Source organism: Netta rufina (genome assembly GCF_964035555.1).
Source record: "Netta rufina genome assembly, chromosome: 21".
NCBI classification, from domain to species: domain Eukaryota; kingdom Metazoa; phylum Chordata; class Aves; order Anseriformes; family Anatidae; genus Netta; species Netta rufina.
Genome location: NC_140145.1, coordinates 1,570,532 through 1,591,721, shown reverse-complemented (window position 1 = coordinate 1,591,721; position 21,190 = coordinate 1,570,532). Strand labels below are relative to the sequence as shown.

General features: G+C 44.4%; 1 protein-coding gene across 3 annotated transcripts in view; it reads right to left on the bottom strand.

Moving 5' to 3' along the window:
• The window catches only part of TYW1B (tRNA-yW synthesizing protein 1 homolog B), a 105,700-nt gene that overhangs the window by 47,268 nt on the left and 37,242 nt on the right, over positions 1-21,190 (bottom strand). For 2 of the 3 annotated variants that reach the window (XM_084299635.1, XM_084299636.1), the window contains 3 exons: positions 13,423-13,532; positions 6,512-6,689; positions 2,538-2,673 (listed from right to left, as the gene is read on the bottom strand). In XM_084299635.1, coding sequence (XP_084155761.1) covers positions 2,538-2,673; positions 6,512-6,689; positions 13,423-13,532 — 424 coding nt within the window. Of the gene's footprint in view, positions 1-2,537; positions 2,674-6,511; positions 6,690-13,422; positions 13,533-18,936; positions 19,016-21,190 lie in introns of those variants that run through there. The other variant, XM_084299637.1, reaches the window with a different exon arrangement.

The window sequence follows — 21,190 nt, the reverse complement described above, 5'->3', positions numbered from 1 at the left end:
AAAGGGCATATTCTAAATTGTACACAGCATCTTTCTTCCTCTCGATTTGATCTGGAGGATGGAAGACATGATGAGAAACAAATGGAGCCTTCTGGGAGTCCACCTGCTGTTTAACAAATTCCTCTCTCAAGAAACGTTTCTTGGCATAGAAAACTCAACACAAAGATCATCTAAATGAGAATTCCTCTAGGAAGGATAACACTTGAACCACATAGCAGGGGACAAGGACAGGGCTCCTTCCTGTTTGTTGCAGAAATCACAAAAGTTTTTTTTTTTTTTTTTTTTTATTCCTGAACTTCCCTTGCAAATGCCGTAGCAACTGATCACTAACATGCTGCATGATGCTGTGAAAGCACACTGGGAACAATGCATTATTAAATTCACTCCTGTCTCTAACTGCTCATCCCTGCAGCACCAAGCACACAGCCACAGAACAGCCAGGCTCTCTACCTGCCAGTGGGCATCACGCAAGCAGGAGCAGCACTTGCCAAACACAGAAGCAAGCGCAGCAAGGTACAACCATTTTGTTGTTTTTGTTTTTTTCTTCCTTCCAAACTTCCTTTGCCCATTTCTGTTTATTTTTTAAAACGCACCCAGATCAAGCCTATCAGTGATTCTTATTAGCAGTGACTCATATCAGCTGCAATGCCAGCTTGTCTCAGTCTCAGGAGAATTAAATTGAATAAACCTGGATAGTTTGTCAGGCTGTGTGAAAATATTGGACTTGTATTTTATTTCCAGATATATTAGCATCACTTTCCCAACACAATGCATCAGCACATCACCATCCACTCTGAAATAGAAGCTGTATTTCTCAGGAATATCAGCAGGTGCATTAGCTTTCAGCACTCCTCATTCATCACAGTCCTAAAGAAAGGTGCTTACAATCACATGTGAACACCAAGCAGTGCACTTGGAAGGAAAACAGTTGCTTCCACCCAGAAGCAGCTCAAGATATTTTGTAGGTGCCACAACTACATGTAACATTAAATGAAAACTTATGAACAGCAACTTCCTTGAGACTCCTTGCTGCTGCCTGTGTTTGATGACACAATGTGCAGCTGAGCAGGGGCTGGCAGAACAGTGCATTACCCATTGGAGAAACTATTAATTGGCTCTTGTGTTATCAGTGTTTCAAGGACCCTTCAAAGTGCAGTTGTTTTTAGGAGAAAATGCACCTGCTAGCTGAGCTTTTTTTTTTTTTTTTTTTTTTCTTGTTCTTCACCTTGACCAGGGTATTTTTAGCTGCATGGACAGACTTGCCAATACTTTCACATTCAGTTCTTTGCAAGGAAATTTCTGACAACATGCGGCAATGGATGAACCCTATCTACCAGGGTCAAGAGAGACAGGAGAGCAAAAATCAGCTTCCCAAAAGACTTCTCCAGTATTTTTGCTTTCAGTATTTTAGTCCCCCTTCTTATTTCCACAGCTTCTCCTACTCAGAGTATTTAATGATAAAGTTTGTACTCAATTTCAGTCACCTCAGTATTCGGCCTGAGATTTTGCTCAACAAAATCAGCTGGCACTTAAAAACAGCTTGATAAAGCTACCCACATGCCTTTGCAGAAGAAAGTGTCACTCAATTACACTGAGTCTCCTGGATCTCCTAATGTAAGCATATTTGGCAGAAAATGGTCCAACATTGTCATCTCAGAAGGCAGTAAATTTGATTCAAATGAAACAGTCTCTTGCCTGTTCATCTCAGCAGGTAACATATAAACTTCTGCCAAAACAGTAAATAGCCGTACTTGTTTCCATCAGAGTGCGGTATCAGTAAACAAGTGAGGAAAGGCATTCATGAAGCACTTTTCTTATTAATTCATGTGATGCTGTGACCAAGAGTGATTCATTAATCACTATTAAAAACACTAACACGGTGGACTCAATTTTGAGACAACAGCAGCAGACACGAGCCTGTGTTTTCAGGTCACCATTCAGCTGTCTTGCACAGGCACAAAATACTGACAGTGCAAAGGGACACCCTTATAACTATGCTCAAATACACTATTTCAACTAAATCTTCCAGACGTACGCAGATGCGCTTAGAACTATGTAGCAGGAGGGCAAGTAGAGCTAGGAATCTCCAGCACACAAATTACGACCTTTATGTAATTCAATTTCAAGGGAGCCTTTGAGAATCAGTGCTGAGTACTGTGTGGATTTACAACTCTTCCTAGGCTTCCCTGAATTTCTAATCTTTTGAGCAGCCATCAGTATCCATGTTCCATTCTATTATGAAATCTATTATCTTATAAACTCATCTCTTATCTTCACATCTTATATTCATTATCTTAAACTTACAAAGTTTACTGTCCCATTTGACACATTCTCCTCTCCTAGTTATGGAATTTCTTCTCACACAGAAAACTGATCAACCATGCTGGAGTTTTACGTATTATACAACTTATGTGCAAAACATGCTGCTAACAGACCTCAGAGTGGATTCTGGATGTATCTTAAGACCCTCTATCCTCCACTTTTGTCCCAAGTAGGTAAGATGTAGAAGGAAGGAAAAAATATTCTCATATGGGTACCTTTTCAGACAAGGCCTTTAAACTGTCTAGAAACCTCTGCCAGAAATCCTTGAAGAGGGGTCGATCAATTCTTTTCAGGCTCTCTTTGGTGCTGGCATCCACGCTGACATACAGCTGCGTTACTGGCTCGAGGTTCCTTGGTAATAAAAAGAAGGGGATTGTTATTTTCAGATATTACTGTTAACTGAAGGTGGGCATTCTTACCAAGGCATGTATAAAAATACAGCATCTGCCAACAAGCTGCTCTGCTGGTCCAGTAGCAACAGGAGCTATGCTGTATTCATAGGGAAACTCTTAAGGTTCAGCATTTCACACCACTGCCAAATGACCGCTCTTACCAGTAAGATGTTACAATTTTCTTTCAGCACTTAATATACCCCAAAGGTAAGAGTACCACATACAAAGGACATCTTTGAGATACAAGGTTATCTTTTCCTCACTGAGCTGGAACGTGCTTCACTGAAGTGTACTTGTAAAACACTCAGAAACATTTCCCATTGCAGGCTGCCATGGGTTCATGCGAGGCACCGACTCCTTTTCACACCACAGCCCACATGGGTAAAAGCCACGAAGCTCAGCCCCTTCCCCTGACCTGCTATTCACCCTGGCCTATGGAAAAGTAAATCCATTCAACAAAAATACAACCTTAATTCAGCCAATTTCTACTGCTGGACACACTGAACTTACTTAGTTGCAGCTGGCATCATCTGTCAAATAATGTTTTGAAGGAAAATCAAAGCTGATAAAAAAACAAAGTGCCACCCCCCTCCCCCAGTGTTCTCCTTCCACTTCCAGGACTCTTATTTCATATAAAGTGCATCTGGTTACACAGTGCTGGTGAACACAGCATCTGGGAGCCCAACACAGGTAACTTCCAGATGATGAAACCTCCCCTGCCCTGCTAAGAGCATAGGTCAAGAGGCTCTGCAAAGAGCATAATTCATTCCCTAAATCCCAAAGGGTATACAAGAGAATGAGCAACGATGAAGTCCATTAGCAAAGGGATAATGAAGGACAAAAAAAAGGAGCAAACTAACCCGAGCTCCCTTGCCACAGAGAGGACTGATAAGGTAGCAGGTGTAACACACTCATTCCTCTGCTGTCCTCAGGGAGACAAAATGAGGGCCTCCAGCTCTTAGCAGTTTTAGGACAATGCTTTGCAAGTGTTTGTTTTTTTTTTTTTATGTGCATGTGTGAAGGCTGTTAATGAGCAGACTACAGTCCCAGATTGATTTGGTCCTTTAGAAGATGAGAACAAATTAGAAGCTATTGTTCAGCTGCCAAATGACGCCACCTAAAAATACACCAAAGTGCCTCACCCTCCCCAGAGGTGACAGGATGACAAGAACTGTCCAGAACAAGACCTAGCAGAGCTGTTAGCAGCCAGAAAATCCAATTACTCGACATGAACACTCAACCTATGTAAACATACCTTCTCAGTATGTATTTAGACAAAAGAATGAAATAGCCCAGAGCAAATACAACATTTTCGGTTAAAAAAACTGTTTTGCAATTAAGCTTGTCTGGACTGCCAGCCCAAAGCCACAAGCTCCAGAAATGACCAAATGTTCTAGCCACGAGTGGACTGAAGTATTCAAATACAATGAACACAGCCAAAATTCTTTTTGTCTTTCCTTAAAGCTATATTTGCCTAATTAGGAGACCCCAGTGAAGATGGAGCAAGTGTTTTTTTAAAACACGAGCTGAGAAAATCATCTCTTCTAGGGATCTGAATGAATCCCAAGGACAGGCAAGAGGCAGCAGACTCAGCACTGGAGAAAGCTAACTCCTTAAGATAACTCCTTAATCTCTCTCTCTCCTTAAGAGATGCCAGCAAGGGATTTCTGCCCCAAATTGCTGCAAACCAGAGCTGCCCACAGAGCTCTGCCATGGCCAGGAACCAGCATGACTTCCTGCACGCTCTCGCCAAACGGGGGACAAGGTAAAAGGGAAACCAGGGGTACACCCATCACCAGGGAGAAACAGCACAAACCGATCTTCCCTGAACACACCCAGATTTCATAATTAACAGGAAATTTAGTTGCACACTACTAGGATAGGTTTTTGAAAGTTTCTCCTTAATTTTGGGTTATAGTTTGCAAACTACCACAACTGAAGACAGCTGAGATCCCATCCAGGAGACCAAACTGAAATTCATGGCATTTACTATGTGTAAGATGAACTCATGCAGAAATCACAACTAAGTTGTGTAGCAGTAAACTGACTTCAGACCACCAGCCATGGGGTAGTTTTACAAGCAAGAAAAACAATGCAACTTGCTTAATGATACAAAAACCCAGAAACAACAATATAATAAGGAAATGCTCATTTTTGTGAGCAATAATGAGCATCTGCTCACTATTATTGATGTTCATAAATGCAGACATAGATGTGAGGGTTCTTGTTCACAGGCAATAATCAAAAACAATAAAAGAGGACAAGAGCCAGGTAGAATGAGCTCACACCAATGAAATCGCTTTTGCTTTATGAAAAAGTGTTTGTCTGGAGGCAGACGAAGCTGCAGCCCAAACACAAAGGAAGAGGAAGGCACAGGCAGCACCACGATGGAGACCCACCGAGTCCCCCCAAAGCCAGGGAACACCCCAGACGTGCTCTGAGTTTGCGTGCTGAATGCCAGAGGTCATGCTGCCTATTTTAGGACCAACTTTTAGACTATAGCTCCCCTCTTCTGACAATAGAAAAATGAACTCGGTGCACACTTCAGTTCTTGTATTATGCAAGTCATTTGCTTTGATTAACCAAAGATCAGTTGCAACTTTTAACAACAGCAAGACTAGCATTTTATCACTTTGTTTCTTTTTAACAACATTCAGCAGATCCTAAGAGATCAGCTGCAAAATATAGTATGCTCTCCTTTTAAAATGCTATTTTTAGGAAGGAGCAATTTCTGTCTATCAGGCACATAATACATGACTTAAAGTAACTTGATTACACAATTATTCAATCATTTGGAATGCCTTTGTAGCGTATAATTACTCACTCAAAAACTGCATGCCCTTCCCCCCTCACTGCCATATTCAGACCACAAAAAGGAAGTAAAAAGGAAGCTCTCTCAGAAAGCACTAATATGGAAAGGCATTGAACTGAAATAAGCTGAGCAACATACCAGAACCACCCCGCATACAGCTGCACTAACTTGCTCAACTAACTCCAGGGATGAATTTTGTCAGCATTGTTAGCTGATGGTGTTCAAATCAGTTCCCAGATACCTTGCAGCTCACACTACTGTGCAGAGCAAGGGCATTAACTATGTTTCCTTGCTATATTCCTTATTTTTGTTAAACATGGCCTGGTTGCTAAAAGACATCTGAATCAGCAATGCTTCATATTTGTAAAAACTCTCTTGGAGTTCTTGAATTGTTGTGTGAATGTTTAGCACAAGTCCCTCAGAGGGAGATAGTAACTACTGCTCCTGCTTCTGCAGATGAGGTTAACGTATTGCTGTGCTTCTCCCGTGCTCTTACACTGTGCTCTGGGTCCTGCTGCAGAGGCTGACCCGTACAGACCTTGGGTTTGAGCTGTTACGACTGTTTATAAGGCAGTCAGAGCAGATGTCAGACTGCAAGGGAAGCAGACAAACCATACAGACAATTTGCGTTTGGCCTGCTCTAGCTGTCAAACACTCGCGCCAGGTATCTGCATCCCCAAGCACAAGACACAGCTCACTTGCTGCTCTCCTTCCCTCACACCTCCAGGAGATACGATATTACATTCTCTTCACTTCAAGAAGTGATCACACTTTAAGAGATATAAAAAAGAAAAATTCAAGCTGGGAGAGAGAAAGATGAAGAAACACAGGGAGATTAAGGTTAAAATCAAACAGGTGCCAAGTAAGCTTTTCTTTTTTATTGTCAGCACTTGTGCAGAGCTGACTTGGACAAATGATAAAATGGCATTACAACAGAGGTCAGCACTGAAATGCCTTGGAACAGAGTTATTTTGTCCAGCCTTACCTAATCTCATCTGGAAACTGTGCGTTTGTAACGAGGAAGCTGGAGATATTGTGCTGGTGCAGGAGCTTCAGGAAGCGGTTGATCTCCGGGTACATGATGGGCTCTCCCACCAGTGACAGCGCACAGTGCTTTGCTGTCATTGCTTCCCCAAAACGATCTGCTTTTACTCCTGCCACTCCTGCAAAAAAGACGGAGAACTGGCATAAGTTGCATATAACCTCCTCCTGAACCATGCATCCATATCTAAAATATACCCTGTCACCAAGTAAAACCAGCTAGAGCCTTCCTGAACCAGAGAGAACACCAAGCCACAGACAGAGACCACCAAGACAGCTCTGCAGGAACCCAGAAAGCAGTGTATGGCCAGGCACACAAAATTCAGGGCTTTGTGTGCACAGTTAACTATTGCAAGTGATTCTTCTTAGTAACGTTTGAGTCAAACTTTCCCTTGCTAAGACCTCAGTGATGCTGCCTGAATGCTGAGACAAGCACAAGAGCAAGTTCAATTCCACTTCAAGTTGGCATTTAAAAAACAAATAGGTTCTGTTTCTCTCCAATGCTAACCACAGACTGTGTTCCAGCCCCACAAGAACAAACTCCTCAGTGAGGTGGGCCTGGCTCCTTTGAGCAGAGCCACAAACACCACGTCTGAATGAGCATCAGCCACCACGTGCAATGCAACCCAACAGAGGACGTGCTCAAAAGAAACCTCAACACATGACACTGTCTTGAATAGTGAGAGGAGTTCCAGAACAAAGACAGAAAAGCGAGGAACTCAACTGCAGCATCCACGTGAAAATACCATCTGCAGGTTTAACTGACCCGAGTCACATTTACTGTACCCACAGGAGGGCAGGAGAGAGGTGAGCACTGCTCCTGCCCATCCGTATCTGACTAAGTGCTCAGCACCCCGTATGAAGCCATCTGACTACAAACAAGCTTTTGTTCCAAATGTGTCACTTCACATTTCCTTGATGTGCCTTGATGTACTTGAATAATATCTGAGGTTTCAGATTGGGGGTTGGTCTGTTTCAAAAAACAAAGACTTAAGTTTGAAACCAGGTCCTCAGCTCACCTCCCGTTGCCTAGACGCTGGAGCTCAAGCAGTACAGAAAATTACATGCTATGCTGCAAAGCCAAGATAAAAAGAGGTGTTCGTGGATATCGCTTCAGCCTCACGTAGAAAAGCTGGTTTGTGATCAGAGTGAAGCTTAGTGCATTTTAAACCAGCCAGGCTCTGTCCTGAATAGGTGACAGGACTAATGGTTACTCTGCAGAAACTTGACAGCGCTAAATGAGAACTTTATTTGAAAAGAAAGGAGCATCTCAACCACACACGGAGATTAAAGGACTTAACTTTTGTTTTCCTAAAGCTACTTTAGGTCATTTTGGGAATTAATTTCTCTCTCAGTATCTTGCAATTGGACTACAGTAATTACACTGCCAGCTTTATAAGCAGACAGAAGAAAGTTCCAACATCACGAAGTTCGAGAGTAACTTTCTCAAAATGGTTTACATCAAACGTGGCATACAGTAAATACACTCCAGAGGAGAGTAGAGGTTTTATATGCGATCATTTGACCACATAAATCACGAGCTAGACAGGAGTAAACTAAACAGGATTAGTGGGTACTCCAAGGAGTACATGAATGCTGCTGTACGTGTGGCTGCCCTACCACTCCAGCACTCAGCCTCTGCCCCTGCAGATGAGCCCCCTTCTGCCTTCAGCCAGCAATGGACTTCAACAAAGGCAGAGTTCGGGCAGATTTCGCATGGCATGCGGCAAGTCCAACACAGGTGCAGGAGCTGGGAGCCACAGGAGCTTGAGATGCCTCTGCAAGAGCGGTGCACAGCTTCCAGCTCAGATCTCAGCGAAGCATGCAGCCAAGTCACCTCTGAGCTGCAGATCTCCTTTGAAAAGCTGACTCCAGCTGCTCTCCTACTGACACACTTCAATTTCAGAAAGGAAAGCATCATCTGGCGTGTCACCCTGTTCAGGCTGGCTGTCGGCTTCGTGCATCCCTCTGCAAGTACCTGTGCTACTGCCTGGGGGGCAAGGAACACATTTTATGCATGCTTACATCAAGATACACAGGTGTTCCCAGATCTCATTTTAAGACCTGTGTTTTGAGTGATTCCCACAAAACCGCTCCCTGTAAGCCGCCAGGATTTCCTAGTTTAGGTCATGTGCTTATTTGTTCATTTTTCCCCCAAGCTAAACAAGGGCTCTATTAGAGACACCCGCTCTTATTTTTTGAATTATGTTTCCATTCTGTGCGTGCCCTTCACAAGGGCACTGAGATTTACTAGTCACCATCTAGAAAAGGTATCCATCAAATAAACTGCTTCACACCTTCCCACCTCAGCTCCTTATAAGGAAGATGTGTCTCCATAAGTTACTCTAAGAGAGAATTATGTGACATTAATTAACATCTCCAGTCTTCAAAACTTGTACACACTATGGCAACATTAAAAGAGGGAAGAAGGTATCTTTAAAAGCATGCAGAGAGACTCTTGCAGGATGAAGAGCTATCCTCTAGGATACGTTATAGGAGAGAGGGTCTGCAAATATTTTTTGTTCTTTCAGGGAACATCTTATTTTTACTACAATGTGTGCAGATAACAACGCAACACAATAACTCTCCTCTCCCTCTGGTGCACAGAGATGTCTGTACCAGAATGCAAAGCTGTGGTACTGGTACTACGAATAGAACAAATTTATTCAAATGTTATCTGAGCAACATTACCAGACCCAAGAGCCATGAAGACGAGGACATTTTCCCCATGCTTTTCTTCTCCAGCAGCTCAAATTCTCTGCTCTACACTGGGATCAGCATTCAAAATCCTTGGCAGATGTGCACAGCACCCAGCTGGAAACTTGACCGGTGTCATTGGAGCAGCCCACGGAGCCCAGCTGCAATCCATCTTCCCTCTACACTCTCTCCCTCTTCAACAAAGCAATCTAGTCCATCACTCTGCTGAAACATACATGTATTACCTATTTATCTTAAAATCAATCATCGTAGAATCCAACCCAGTATTTGCGTTGCGCCGCTGGGTTTGCTGGAAGCAGTGGTGTCTTCTGCCTGAGCCACCTCCAGCCCAGACGGAGCACAGCTCTGGCAGGCGCACAGGGGGTTCCCCGTGGGTTCCCCCTGGGTTCAGGGCAACATTTCTAATCAATTTTGCTCTCACATGGTTCTATTCTAGCCATTTTTCACCTGCACCTCAGGGAAACAGTGTAAAATTCACAAAATGTAACAGCTAGCTACTGGTCTTAATTTTTTCCTGTTTTTCTTCTCCTGAAAACACTTGCTCTTAGGCTCCCAAGACAGGGAGTACATTACCATCTATTACTCTGCAGTAACAACCCCCCCCCCCCCCCTTTTTTTTTTTTTCCCACTTTGCAACACAGTTCTAGTCCAGAGCTTTTTTTTTGCCCCCCTCCAGTCATTCTCCTCTCACAGTTCCAGGTCAAGGATAACTGTGCTGAGGAAGCATGTGCAAGTTTCAGGCATCGTTTGGGAATCTATTTAATGGAAAATACGCTCCAGAAGAGAGAATTGGACCGTCTTTACAGACCTCTCAACACTCTGGGAATACTTTCAGATGCTGCCAAGTCATGCTTGAGTCTTTCCTCCTTCCCAGCCCTTTTTGGGAATGCATCAAGGTGTATCATGGGGAGAAGAGGGTTACTCCAGAGTTTGAAGTTGGGTTTAAACCAACTCCTGTACTTAGCTTTCAGAAGGCAGGGCTTTCAAACAGCTACAGAATAAGCTGCTTTTCACCTTCTTGTAATGCAAACATGAACACATTTTCTGCCATACAGGAGCAACGTTTGCATCACACTGCAGTGCACCAACACTGCATGCAGGAATTGCCCTTGACTCACACAGAAACGCACCCCGTGCTCCATCACAAACTGCAGGCAAACCCAGTCATCATCTGAAACAGCACGTGGCTTTTTTCAAGGTGAATGTAAGTGACGATTTTGAACTCAGGTCCTATCTGATAAAAGAGGATATATATTTTTAATTACTTTCAGAACTTTTGATTTTAACAGGTATAACACAAGTCACAGAACTACTGGTCAGAAGGGACTGCCACAGGTGTCTGGGCCAGGCTCCTGCTCAGAGAGGACAGCTGCCAACACTACTGGGGCAGTCACAGATTTGCTTAGAAGACTTGAAAGCCTCCAAGGCTGGATGGTCTCCCCTCCTCCCTGGGGACCTGTCCAAGAGCTGCACCACCTTCCCTGTGCAAGCTTATTCTTATGTCCAGCCTGAATCTATCAAACAGCAACCTGACTCTGTTGTCCCTTCATCTACAATAGCAGGAGGGTCTCCTCCCAGCAGTGACAACAGGGCGATGACACCCTCACAGAACTTTCCGCTTCTTGCTGAGCTCCATGTGTCCCCATCAGCCCAAAGAGCAGCTCTCTCGAGGTGCTGCTGAAGTACAGCTCTGCTGGTCAGTGCGCCTGTCACCCCCCCCTAAATTAGTACTGCCTGCAAAGCTGCTGGGGGTGTACTCAGTCTCATCATCCGCTCATGGAGATGTATAACACAGGCTCCTGGATCAACACCTGAATTACCCTGCTTGTTATCAGCCACCAACCAGACTTCAAGCTATTGATCATGATCCCTTTAGCTTGCCCAGCCACATTTCAACTAATTTAATAGCCTGGCTATCCGGAATAGACTGAATTCTGAGAAGTGCTCAGTGCTGTAAGTATTAAGCATGAATACTGCTTTGTTTATAGCTTTAACTGTTACTGCATTCCAGACGAAATCTGACATCCTACAGGCTCCTCACTCAGATGAGCCACCTGTACCCAAACCCCTGCTGTGCTGGCACTGCATCCCAGCAGCTGAATTAACAGGCTGCCATGAAACCCTGCAGCAGCTCTGGGCCAGCCAGGCAGCACTGCTGCAGGTGTTCTGCCCTTCCCAAGCACTCTCCCCACCTAGCTCCAGCACAAAAGGAACACCATCAAAGCTAGGATGTGAGACCTGCACATCTTGAGCGGGTTCAGAGAAGGGCGACGAAGCTGGTGAGGGGCCTGGAGAACAAGTCCTACGAGGAGCGGCTGAGGGAGCTGGGCTTGTTCAGCCTGGAGAAGAGGAGGCTCAGGGGCGACCTTATCGCTCTCTATGGGTACCTCAAGGGAGGCTGTAGCGAGGTGGGGGTTGGTCTGTTCTCCCACGTGCCTGGTGACAGGACGAGGGGGAATGGGCTTAAGTTGAGCCAGGGGAGTTTTAGGTTAGATGTTAGGAAGAACTTCTTCACTGAAAGGGTTGTGAGGCACTGGAACAGGCTGCCCAGGGAAGTGGTGGAGTCACCATCCCTGGAAGTCTTCAAAAGACGTTTAGATGTAGAGCTTAGGGAAATGGTTTAGTGGGGACTGTTAGCGTTAGGTCAGAGGTTGGACTTGATGATCTTGAGGTCTCTTCCAACCTAGAAAATTCTGTGATTCTGTGATCTTAACACCCTGCCCTGCCTCGAGCACCAGGAGCTGTGCTTTGCTCGAACTGAAGGAAGATGCACTACTGACACCAAACTACTCCTACTGTGCCTCCAATCCTCTCACTAGCTCTTCTGTAAGGAAAACCTCCCCACCAAACTACCATCCTCTTCCCCTGTTATACTACAGCACCGTCACTTTTCTCCTGAGGAGCAATAGAACTGCAACCCAACCCAATGGGCTGCATGCAAGGGGCAGAGTGCAGCCAGGTCTTGTTCTTCTAGCTGCTATCCACTCAGCTCAGAACGGGAGCTCCCAGGGAGCTGGCTTCCCTGGAGCTGTTGGTCTGGGATTGCAAGATGATTCAAACCAGCCACTTCATGAATGTGTAAAACAAAGCTCATGAGGCCCCAGCTTGAGTTATTTTTCTGTCTATTACATAAGTCCAATGAGTGAGACAGAGCAACTCCCCTCCGCTGACACGAGTTTTTTTTGCCTGTCACTTTTTTAATCCGTTGGGTTCTCTCTGTGCACAGCCAACGTAAACAAACGGGCTCCCAAAATGACAGCCAAGACTGAGGCTCATCTTGCACGTTTTATGGACGCTTCATTTCACTCCTGCTGCTCACACAGCCTCTGCTGTCAATTAGGAAGAGCAGAGTTCTAGACCTGCCCTGCCAAGCTGGCCAGTCCTCTGAGCACACAACGCTGACCTTGGCAAAAAGACCAAGCTTATTACACACATCTGGGGGAAAAACAAAACAAAACTAACAGCCATCTATCTCTATATATACAGATATATAGCAAGTGAATGAACTCATGAAGATTTGATATTGGAAGCAAAATACAGTAATTTTCAAAACTGCCTAACAACTGCAGCTTCAGTTGCACACAAATATACTGAGTAATTCTTAATAAATATCATCATCCTGAATGCTACCTCTCACTTATAAGTGAGGAAAATACAGCCTGGAAGTTTCAGAGGTAACAAATGCTCTCAGGGGAATATGGCTGGACAGCATATTTCCTATTCAGTTTAGAAATTGATTCCTTTTGCCTTCCACCTGCCCTCACTTTTGTATAAGAATCAACATCACTCATCATGCGGGCTAGCTTCAGCCACTGCAGAAGCCTCTGTACACACAAAGAAAGGATGTCACTGCCAGGATGCACAACAGGCAACTCCACTGTACTCCCTCAAGGCAGCAGTAGATTCCCAACAGCTGACTCATGTTCTGAGGTCAAAAACAAGACAGAACATTTCCAAAAACAAATAATAAGTACACCCACAAAGTTTCCTATTTGCCTATCTTTCTGAGATTATAAATCTTATGCCTCCTTACCAGCATTCTGCAGGTAACCAAAATGTTTTAATATAAACTTTGAAGGTGGTGCTGGTGATTATCTTCCCAAAGTATCATTAATGGGCAAGAGTAAGAAAGGTTACCTTTGAACTGCTTAATCATATTCTGATGGTTCTCAATAGCCTCCTGCAAGATCATTTCAGGTTGGTCCATCTTCCATCTCCACTCTGTGCCCACTGGATTTGTATGATGTCTGAAGGAAAAAGAGACTGGGTTATTCACTGCAATTTGTACGAACCCATCCATCACCCTGGGGACTCTGGTATTGTTTAATAAGACTGAAAAACAAGAGCAAATTATCTGCAAGATCCTGCTTCCAACAACTCTCAGATGTGACCTTTGAACACCAGTCTTCTACCCCTCTCCTCCCAGACTCTGGTCCTCTCCAGAAAGAATGGACCTTGTAGTCTAGTATAAACATTAGCATATGTATTTTGAATCATGGGTAAAAGGTTTTTAAGAAGTTAAAATGATGCTCTGCAGCCAGAAAGACCTCTTTTTAAAGAAAGAAAAACCAGCTCTACCTCCTCTTCTGACCACAGCTACATAAAGCACTTAAGAAGGAAGATCCTAAGACTCTTATAGATCCATTCTGGAAAGGCAAACTATTACCCTAAGAAGGAAAGGATTTACTTCTAAGCCAATCTTTGGTTAACACTAGTAACAAAACAGATGATAGCAGGCTACTCAAAACACATAAAGGTTCTGGGAATTCTGCAGTATGCCAGAGATTCATCTCTGGTGAATCCAGTTAGTCTCCCAGATTTACTCAGTAGGGGTTTCTCATCACTTCTGAGACCTGCCACCCAGTTTCTGACACCCAAAGGGAAAAATTAAGTGTTAATTTAGGAATCAAACTGACTGCAGGGACAAAAAACACTGATCATCCCTCTGAGGGACAGCTGTGTTGAACTGTGATAGGAAGCCGACCTTGCCTATGCAGAGAAGAACACTCACTGTACCCACATTTTGCTTTCCTCAAAAATGCAAAAAGCATACTCAGGTGAATCGACCATTCAAGTGCCCGGAAGATACCTGAAACTTCTTGTTCCTTTATTCGTTGCCATGGGAGGATATTACTCAGCCACTGTAAATCATCTGGAAGAACCTAATCCAGACCAGCAAGTGAAACCCCACAAAGCAACATGCTCATTCCTGGACAACTCCAACCCAAGGAGAGCCTGTACAAGAGCATGGACCTCTCCCTGGTGAGAGGAACTTCCCACTAACCTTGCTGCACTCAGATGAGTATCGAACAGGGGTAGGAAGATGTCTAAAGGCTGCACTACGAAAACCAAAGAATTTGTGCTTTCACCTCCTTGTTCTCTCTGCCCTCTCCTGTTTGTTCCCCAAAATACACTACAAAAGTTCTTCTACTTCTCCCCTACCAATTCTACTGTGGCTTACTGAATAATGCATTCAAAGAAGAGTAGTATATATTTGCTGTGCCTTTCAAAATAGCGTTATTAGATCAATATAGGTCTGGACAAGAAAACATCAAGCAATGCATCTTCTTGAAACTCAGTCTTATAACCAGCTGATCTCTTTTCTCTACTGCTTTCATCATCCCTGGAAGTCAGCCATGGAGAGGACTGAGGTTACCTGCCTCACTCACTCCTTCCATCTCCAAGGGCATTAGGAGATAACATTCAGCATTTAACTAAAGGAGAAAAGAGAGACAAGGGCGCTTTTTCCAGAAGGAAATGGCTGCTTTTTTAGAAGGAAATGGCCTACTGAAGACCATCAAAAGATTCCCACTGGCTGCAGCTCCACTTGAGCAGTGCTAAAACACAAATTCTAGCTCCAGAGTCAACAAGAACAGACCCTAGCCCAAATGCTGCTGTGCCCGCTTCAAGAGCGAAGATTCAAATGCTACTCTCAAACTGCTTCACCATCTCAAAGCTGCTTTAAGCAAAAACAGCTTTTTTGCATTTTTTTTTTTCAAACGCTGCCAATATGGAAAGTTTTCTGAATGCCAACTATAAAAAGGCATTTATAAAACACTTACATGTTTAACTACATAGCTTGTACCCCATATATTTAATAGGGCAAGCTGGCAGAAGATCAACAAGCTCTTAATGCACACTGGACAACTATTAATTACTAGCGTCTAACAGCCCTTGAATTTTTAGCACATTCTGTTTATTAAACATACCGGGTCATGTCTACAAAGCTCATTTGGCAAAAAGCAGCTTCTTTTCTCCCAGGGCACAAAGCAAGGGTTTGTGGCTGATGAGATTGTTTCGCAGTCCCCAGCAGAGACCGGCTTTCCCCGCCACCTTCCCACTCCCCTGCAGGCTGTCACCCCTGCATCCTCTGCCTCACCAGCTACTCAAGCCTTGAGCAGGTAATTAAGTGTGATATTCCTTTCCATCCCAAAATAACACCACACACAAAGAAGTCCTACCCAAACCCGCACACACACTAGAAAGCTCTTACTGTGTTAGAATTTGAGTCAGGAACATTTACCTGACCCTTTGGAGACAAGCCATCGCCATCCCAGCACGCCACTAAGACAAAGTGATGATGGCGAGCTCTCGGCTCACTCCAGCTCTTCCCCAGCTAGTAAGGACTGCCACCAATCAAGGCTGGTTTGCACTCATCGTATCTCTGATCTACCAGTGTTATTTGGCAGTGTCACCAGCACGCCCCCAATCAGACCTCTGTGAGAAAGGTGGGTGCTTCGGTGAGGCACTGCATCCCAAACCCCAGTTGCCAGGGCATGATTTCAGTAACACAGCGTTTGCTTTATTTTCAGGACAGGTTCATTCAACACCACTAATTCTAACTGTGGAAAATGCCAGGGGAATTTACAACTACTTCTTTACAAAACTAGAGTAGTTCTCTCCCTGCTAAGAAACTACAGCTTGTTTATAAAGGAAATCCTTTTAAAATGACCAGAAGTGTCTGAGTTTGTGCCTCTTTTCTTTTGTCAGGGTGAAACCATGAGTACAGATGGTCTTAGGATGAGAGCCTGAAAATTTGGGCTCTAAAATGAAAGTTTATTTTGCAATCAACTCCCAGCATGGCGAGAAGAAACCAATGACCCTCTTTTAAAATGTTTGCTTTCTTCTATGAGCAAAGGTTAGCATTATGAAGTCTTTCAAGAGACTTTGTTGGAAACTGTAGCACAGGTATAAAGTATCCTTTACTCCAGTGATTGATGTCGATACCTGGCAGAGAACACGAAGGTGAGGAAACACTGGGGGCAGTGATCATGAAAGGACAGGGTACGCAATTCCCAGGAAGGGACAGGAAGGAAAAGCAGAACAAAAATAAGAGTGTTCAAGACAGCAGATCTCAATGATCCCTGAGAATCAGCAGGTGAGGTCCTAGAGGAGAAATGCTGAAGGGCAAAGGAGCTCTGGAGAACTAGCAGGTTTAAACCCTATTAAGGCAGAAGTGCAACTGTGGCAATATAAAGCAAAGCGTAACAAGAAACCAATCCAGCAGAATCACAGGCTCTTCTGCAACCTTGCAATCCTCCAGCTGAGAAAAAAAAAAAAAAAAAAAAAAAAAGGAAGAACTTCAGAACACAGGGTCACAATCAGAGAGATCAATGCACAGAGTATGATACACCTAGCAAAGGATGTACAAAAGGGCCAACAAGAAAGCCTCTCCCTGTACTGACATGAGGAGCAAGCAGACAATCATGGAAGAAGTTTGGCCAATACACAAGGACACAAAGCTTGTTCCTCCGTGATAAGAAGTGTTGGCATCTCTTCTTCCTAATGACAAAGGGACAAACCAGATGAGACTAGGGAAGGACAAGTTAATAATACTTCTCTAAAAAGTGTTTTCACTCGGGTGGTAACCTTGCCCTGGAATGTGCTGGATGAATCAGCTGACGGAGCATCACGGTGGGTAGCAATAAGCTGAAAGCGTGTGGCCAACACAGAAATGCAACTTCAAAAAGACTACAAGACTGCAAGTGCAACGCTTGCTTTAGCAGGAATCAAGGATTTCTGTATCAGCCCCTCTTAACTTTGAATTCCCTGGGACACAATGGATTAAGTGTTTGTGATTTCCACACCCCCTTGAGAAGACAGCCTGCAGATGAGAACAGCCAACAGAGAACATTTCACACCAAGACCACCACGTAGGTGTGGTGGCCACCTTGTAGGCAAAGGAGAAGAGAAGAGTTCAAGCTTTGGACTCTGATTTACCCAATATTTTCACAATTTGACCAAGGAAATGTTCTGTAGAAGGCACTATTTTTAAAGAGTACATTATCGTGGTGGAAAACTTAGACCTGCGATCAGCCTCCACTGCTTCAGAAGGCCACCAGACCTGGCCAGAAGGACAGCTGCAGGGCGTGTGCGGAACTGGCCCCATTCAGCGGTTTCTTAGAGCTGAGCAGCGCAGGAGGCAGGCTTGCCACAGCCCCAGGTGGAACCAACACTTCTGGAGATGCAAACCCACAGCATGCCATTAGGAACAGACCACCCGCTGGCTGAGGATATCACCGCCCTGCTGGTGACAAGCTGCCGTAACCTGCCACTGGCTGCAAAACGCAGCACAGGGAGGCAAAGAGCTGGGGAGCGCCTCCTCCACAAGGGATGGGATAGCGAGGACGGGCTGTTCTCCAGGCATGCAGAATCACAAATGGCCTCAAAACAACAGTGAGGAGGGATGCCTGGTTCTACCAGTCCCCCTGCAGACCAACACCGCAGCATGCTGTGAGGGAATCACTGCTTCGTGCCTCTAAGCACAGGCAGCACACAGCCATCAATCAGGACCGACACAGGCTCACCTGGACCTGCCCTCCGAAGAGGATGCACCAGAGACTTCATGTCTCAGATTGTTTTTACAAATCACACAACACTCACTTTAAGAAGAAAAAAGTAAGTTGATAGGCATTTTTAGTTTTTTGTTCTTATCTAGACTGTTGTCAAAGGAAAAGGAACAATGTACCTACAGAAACTTCCCATTAAATATTTTTTTTGTGTTGCTTTGAGAAGTCTTTTGTTAGGTTTAGGAGTAAGAAAAATAGTTTATAATGAATAAATTCGGGAAAAAAAAATCAAAACACATGGAATAAGCTATTTTAGAGAAGAAAACACTGGGGAAGTAAGTCCAAAATCAAATTTTGGATATCTAAATATCCAAAGAAAACTCATTTTAACAGTGACAATAGTGAGTATTTTAGAAAGAAAACTTGGACATCCATGTTTTGAAATCAATTTAGGTAAAAAGAAAAAAAAAAAAAATTTTCAGAAACAGATAAAAAACCCATGGCTCATTTATTTTTTCATCCCAAATCCAGCAGCTCAGAGCACTTCCCTAGAACACGCTGCAGCTGACCTCCCTCCAGCTCCTGGGGAGTGCTGATGCTCCCCCCTCAACGTGCTGCCAAATCACAAGGTGTAATTTTTCCTGAGATAGTCATGTTACAACTGCCTACAACTCGTGGCACTAACAACAGTGATTGCTTTAGATGAGGTTGGATTTGCCAGCTACCCCAAACAGAGGGGACTGAGCTTCACAAGGCTCTAGACAAATCCCCTTTTTGAACTCGCATTTCCGAAGTCTTAAGGACAGAAGATGGGCCATGCTGAAGAATTACACCCCAACCCTCAGATGTCAAAAATACTCACCTTTTATAAGCAGGGCACAGTTTATAGAACAGCAGGTGCTGCTGAGCACCTCCCAGAGGCCTGCCAAGGGCTGTGTCGGTGTATTTTGTTCCTTCCCAGCAGAAACAGGCACCGTGCTCAGCACAGCGTAAGAAACCATCCCAAAGGCAGCCCTCAGGATGTGCAGGGTCACTTTCAGAGCCCACGATCACTCCATCAAGTTACTCATTGCTGTAACTGGCTACCAAGTCACCTACGATACCCAACAAGACATACGTAAGCATTCCATTAGGCGGTGATCTGGTTACAGTCACCACTAACGCCATAAATACACAGATTGGCCATGGCAGCTACAAAAGCCAGTAACAAGTCCAAGAACACAAAAACGCACGCGGCTGTGAGATGAAAAGCATGGACTTCAGCCCCAGAAAGTGCTGGCAGGCTATTTTTTTTCCCCTGTGAGCCTTTTACATAACAATAGCAATGAAAATGCTCCTCACTGCACAGGGTGAGCTGGGAGCCCTCCACAATAGATGCCACACTGGGGCTTTATTGACCTCAAGGTCACTGACAGGAACCTTACCGCTACGCTTCCATGCCTGGATTTGGCAAACCAGCGTCTAACCATTACCAAGGACCACGCTTAGCAGTGCGGTCTTTTGTACCACACAGAGCAACTGATCCAACTCCATCCTGCTCTAACAACCAGCACCAAGGGCACTGACAGTGCCTCAGCAGAGCCCCAACGCTCCCGTGTGCCAGCACAGAAGCCCCCAGCCAAGCGAGACCCAGAGGCTTGCTCCCACCTCACCCGATGGACCCCACCAAAGTGTTTCCACAAGAAAAATGCCCAACAGGTGACTGCAGTGCTGGCAGAGCAGCATATAAAGGCACCAAGAGAAACATTCTCTACTCTATCAAAAGTAAAAAAAAAATTGTGTTCAGAAATTACTTGTGACGTTGGTTCAGGTTTTACCAAGGATGAGCCAGCTATACTCTGCCATCTGCCCCTCCCCTTTCATTTACACGGTTACCTCCAGGTAAATAAACCAGTGAAAAAAATAACACTGAAAAGGGTGAACACGTTGCCATATACTACTACAATTCTGTAAACAAAAACAGGAGAGTTATACTTACGCTGGGAGAAGAGTCTCGCTCAATTGAAACAAGGACAGGTGACTGGAGATGCCAAAAGGCTTCCTGAACTTCCAGGCTCAGGTTCCAAACTTATTTTACAAATCTGCATTGCTGTCAGCTCCTTTGATACCATATTTCACATTTCCCTGACAAACTTCACCTCTGGAGTAGTTCTTTAATAAAAATAAACTTTGTTTTGATCTGTTTTCAGTTTTCAAGCACCTTTCCTGTAGGAGATTAATATTATTTTTTTTTTAAATCTCTTCATTTTGCAGGGCTTACTGTAATCACTGGCTTTTGGCCACGTATATTCAGACAGTCCAAACAATTTCAGCTGTTGCCTACTGTACAAGTTAAAGCTGGAGCCTTCAAGTACAGGTACAAACAATATAAAGCTACAAAAGAAGAAATATGAACACATTTCTTTATGGGATATTTTATTCTGTCTGGTTTGCCTCTTCCTCAGATGCAAAATAAAGCCTATTAATTTAAATCTTATTTAGCTGTTCCATCGCTCCACAAAAATTGATCGTGTTTTAGACACTCAGCCAGAGGACATAATCAAATCAGGTTTGCCTGGTGGCTGTGCCGCAGTACAGTGTCAGAAAGCCTCAGTCCCCACACTTGCTCTAATTGATTAAGAGATTCGGTCATTTGCACATTTCCATTTAGACAATTAAGCTAAAGAGACACTACAAACAGCGAGACCAACTGAGTGCAATAATGGATAGTGACGGACTATTTCTGTAGGGACAGTTATAAGTTAGGGATGTTGCTGTAACTAAAATTTGGTGGGTTTGGTTTTGTATTTTTTTACCCCCTCTTGCTTTTATTGCAGCACCGCCTTGCAGGGGAACAACACACAAACGAACGACCTGCCACATCGCTAACCTGCACCAACAAACCACCGGCCACAAGGGGAATGGAAGCAAGGGCCAGCGGCCAGCCCAGCAGGGGGCACAGGCAGGTTACCCACCAACCCGGAGGAGGAAGGTCTCTAGAGCACAAGTCAAGCTGCATCTTTTATAAGGCAGCCCAACTGTCCAAGTGTTTGGGGGTTGGCTCCACCCGCAATGCCTGGTCTGGGGCCAGAAGGCATCAGTCATGACCAGCCAGCTGCAATGACATCCAATTCCCA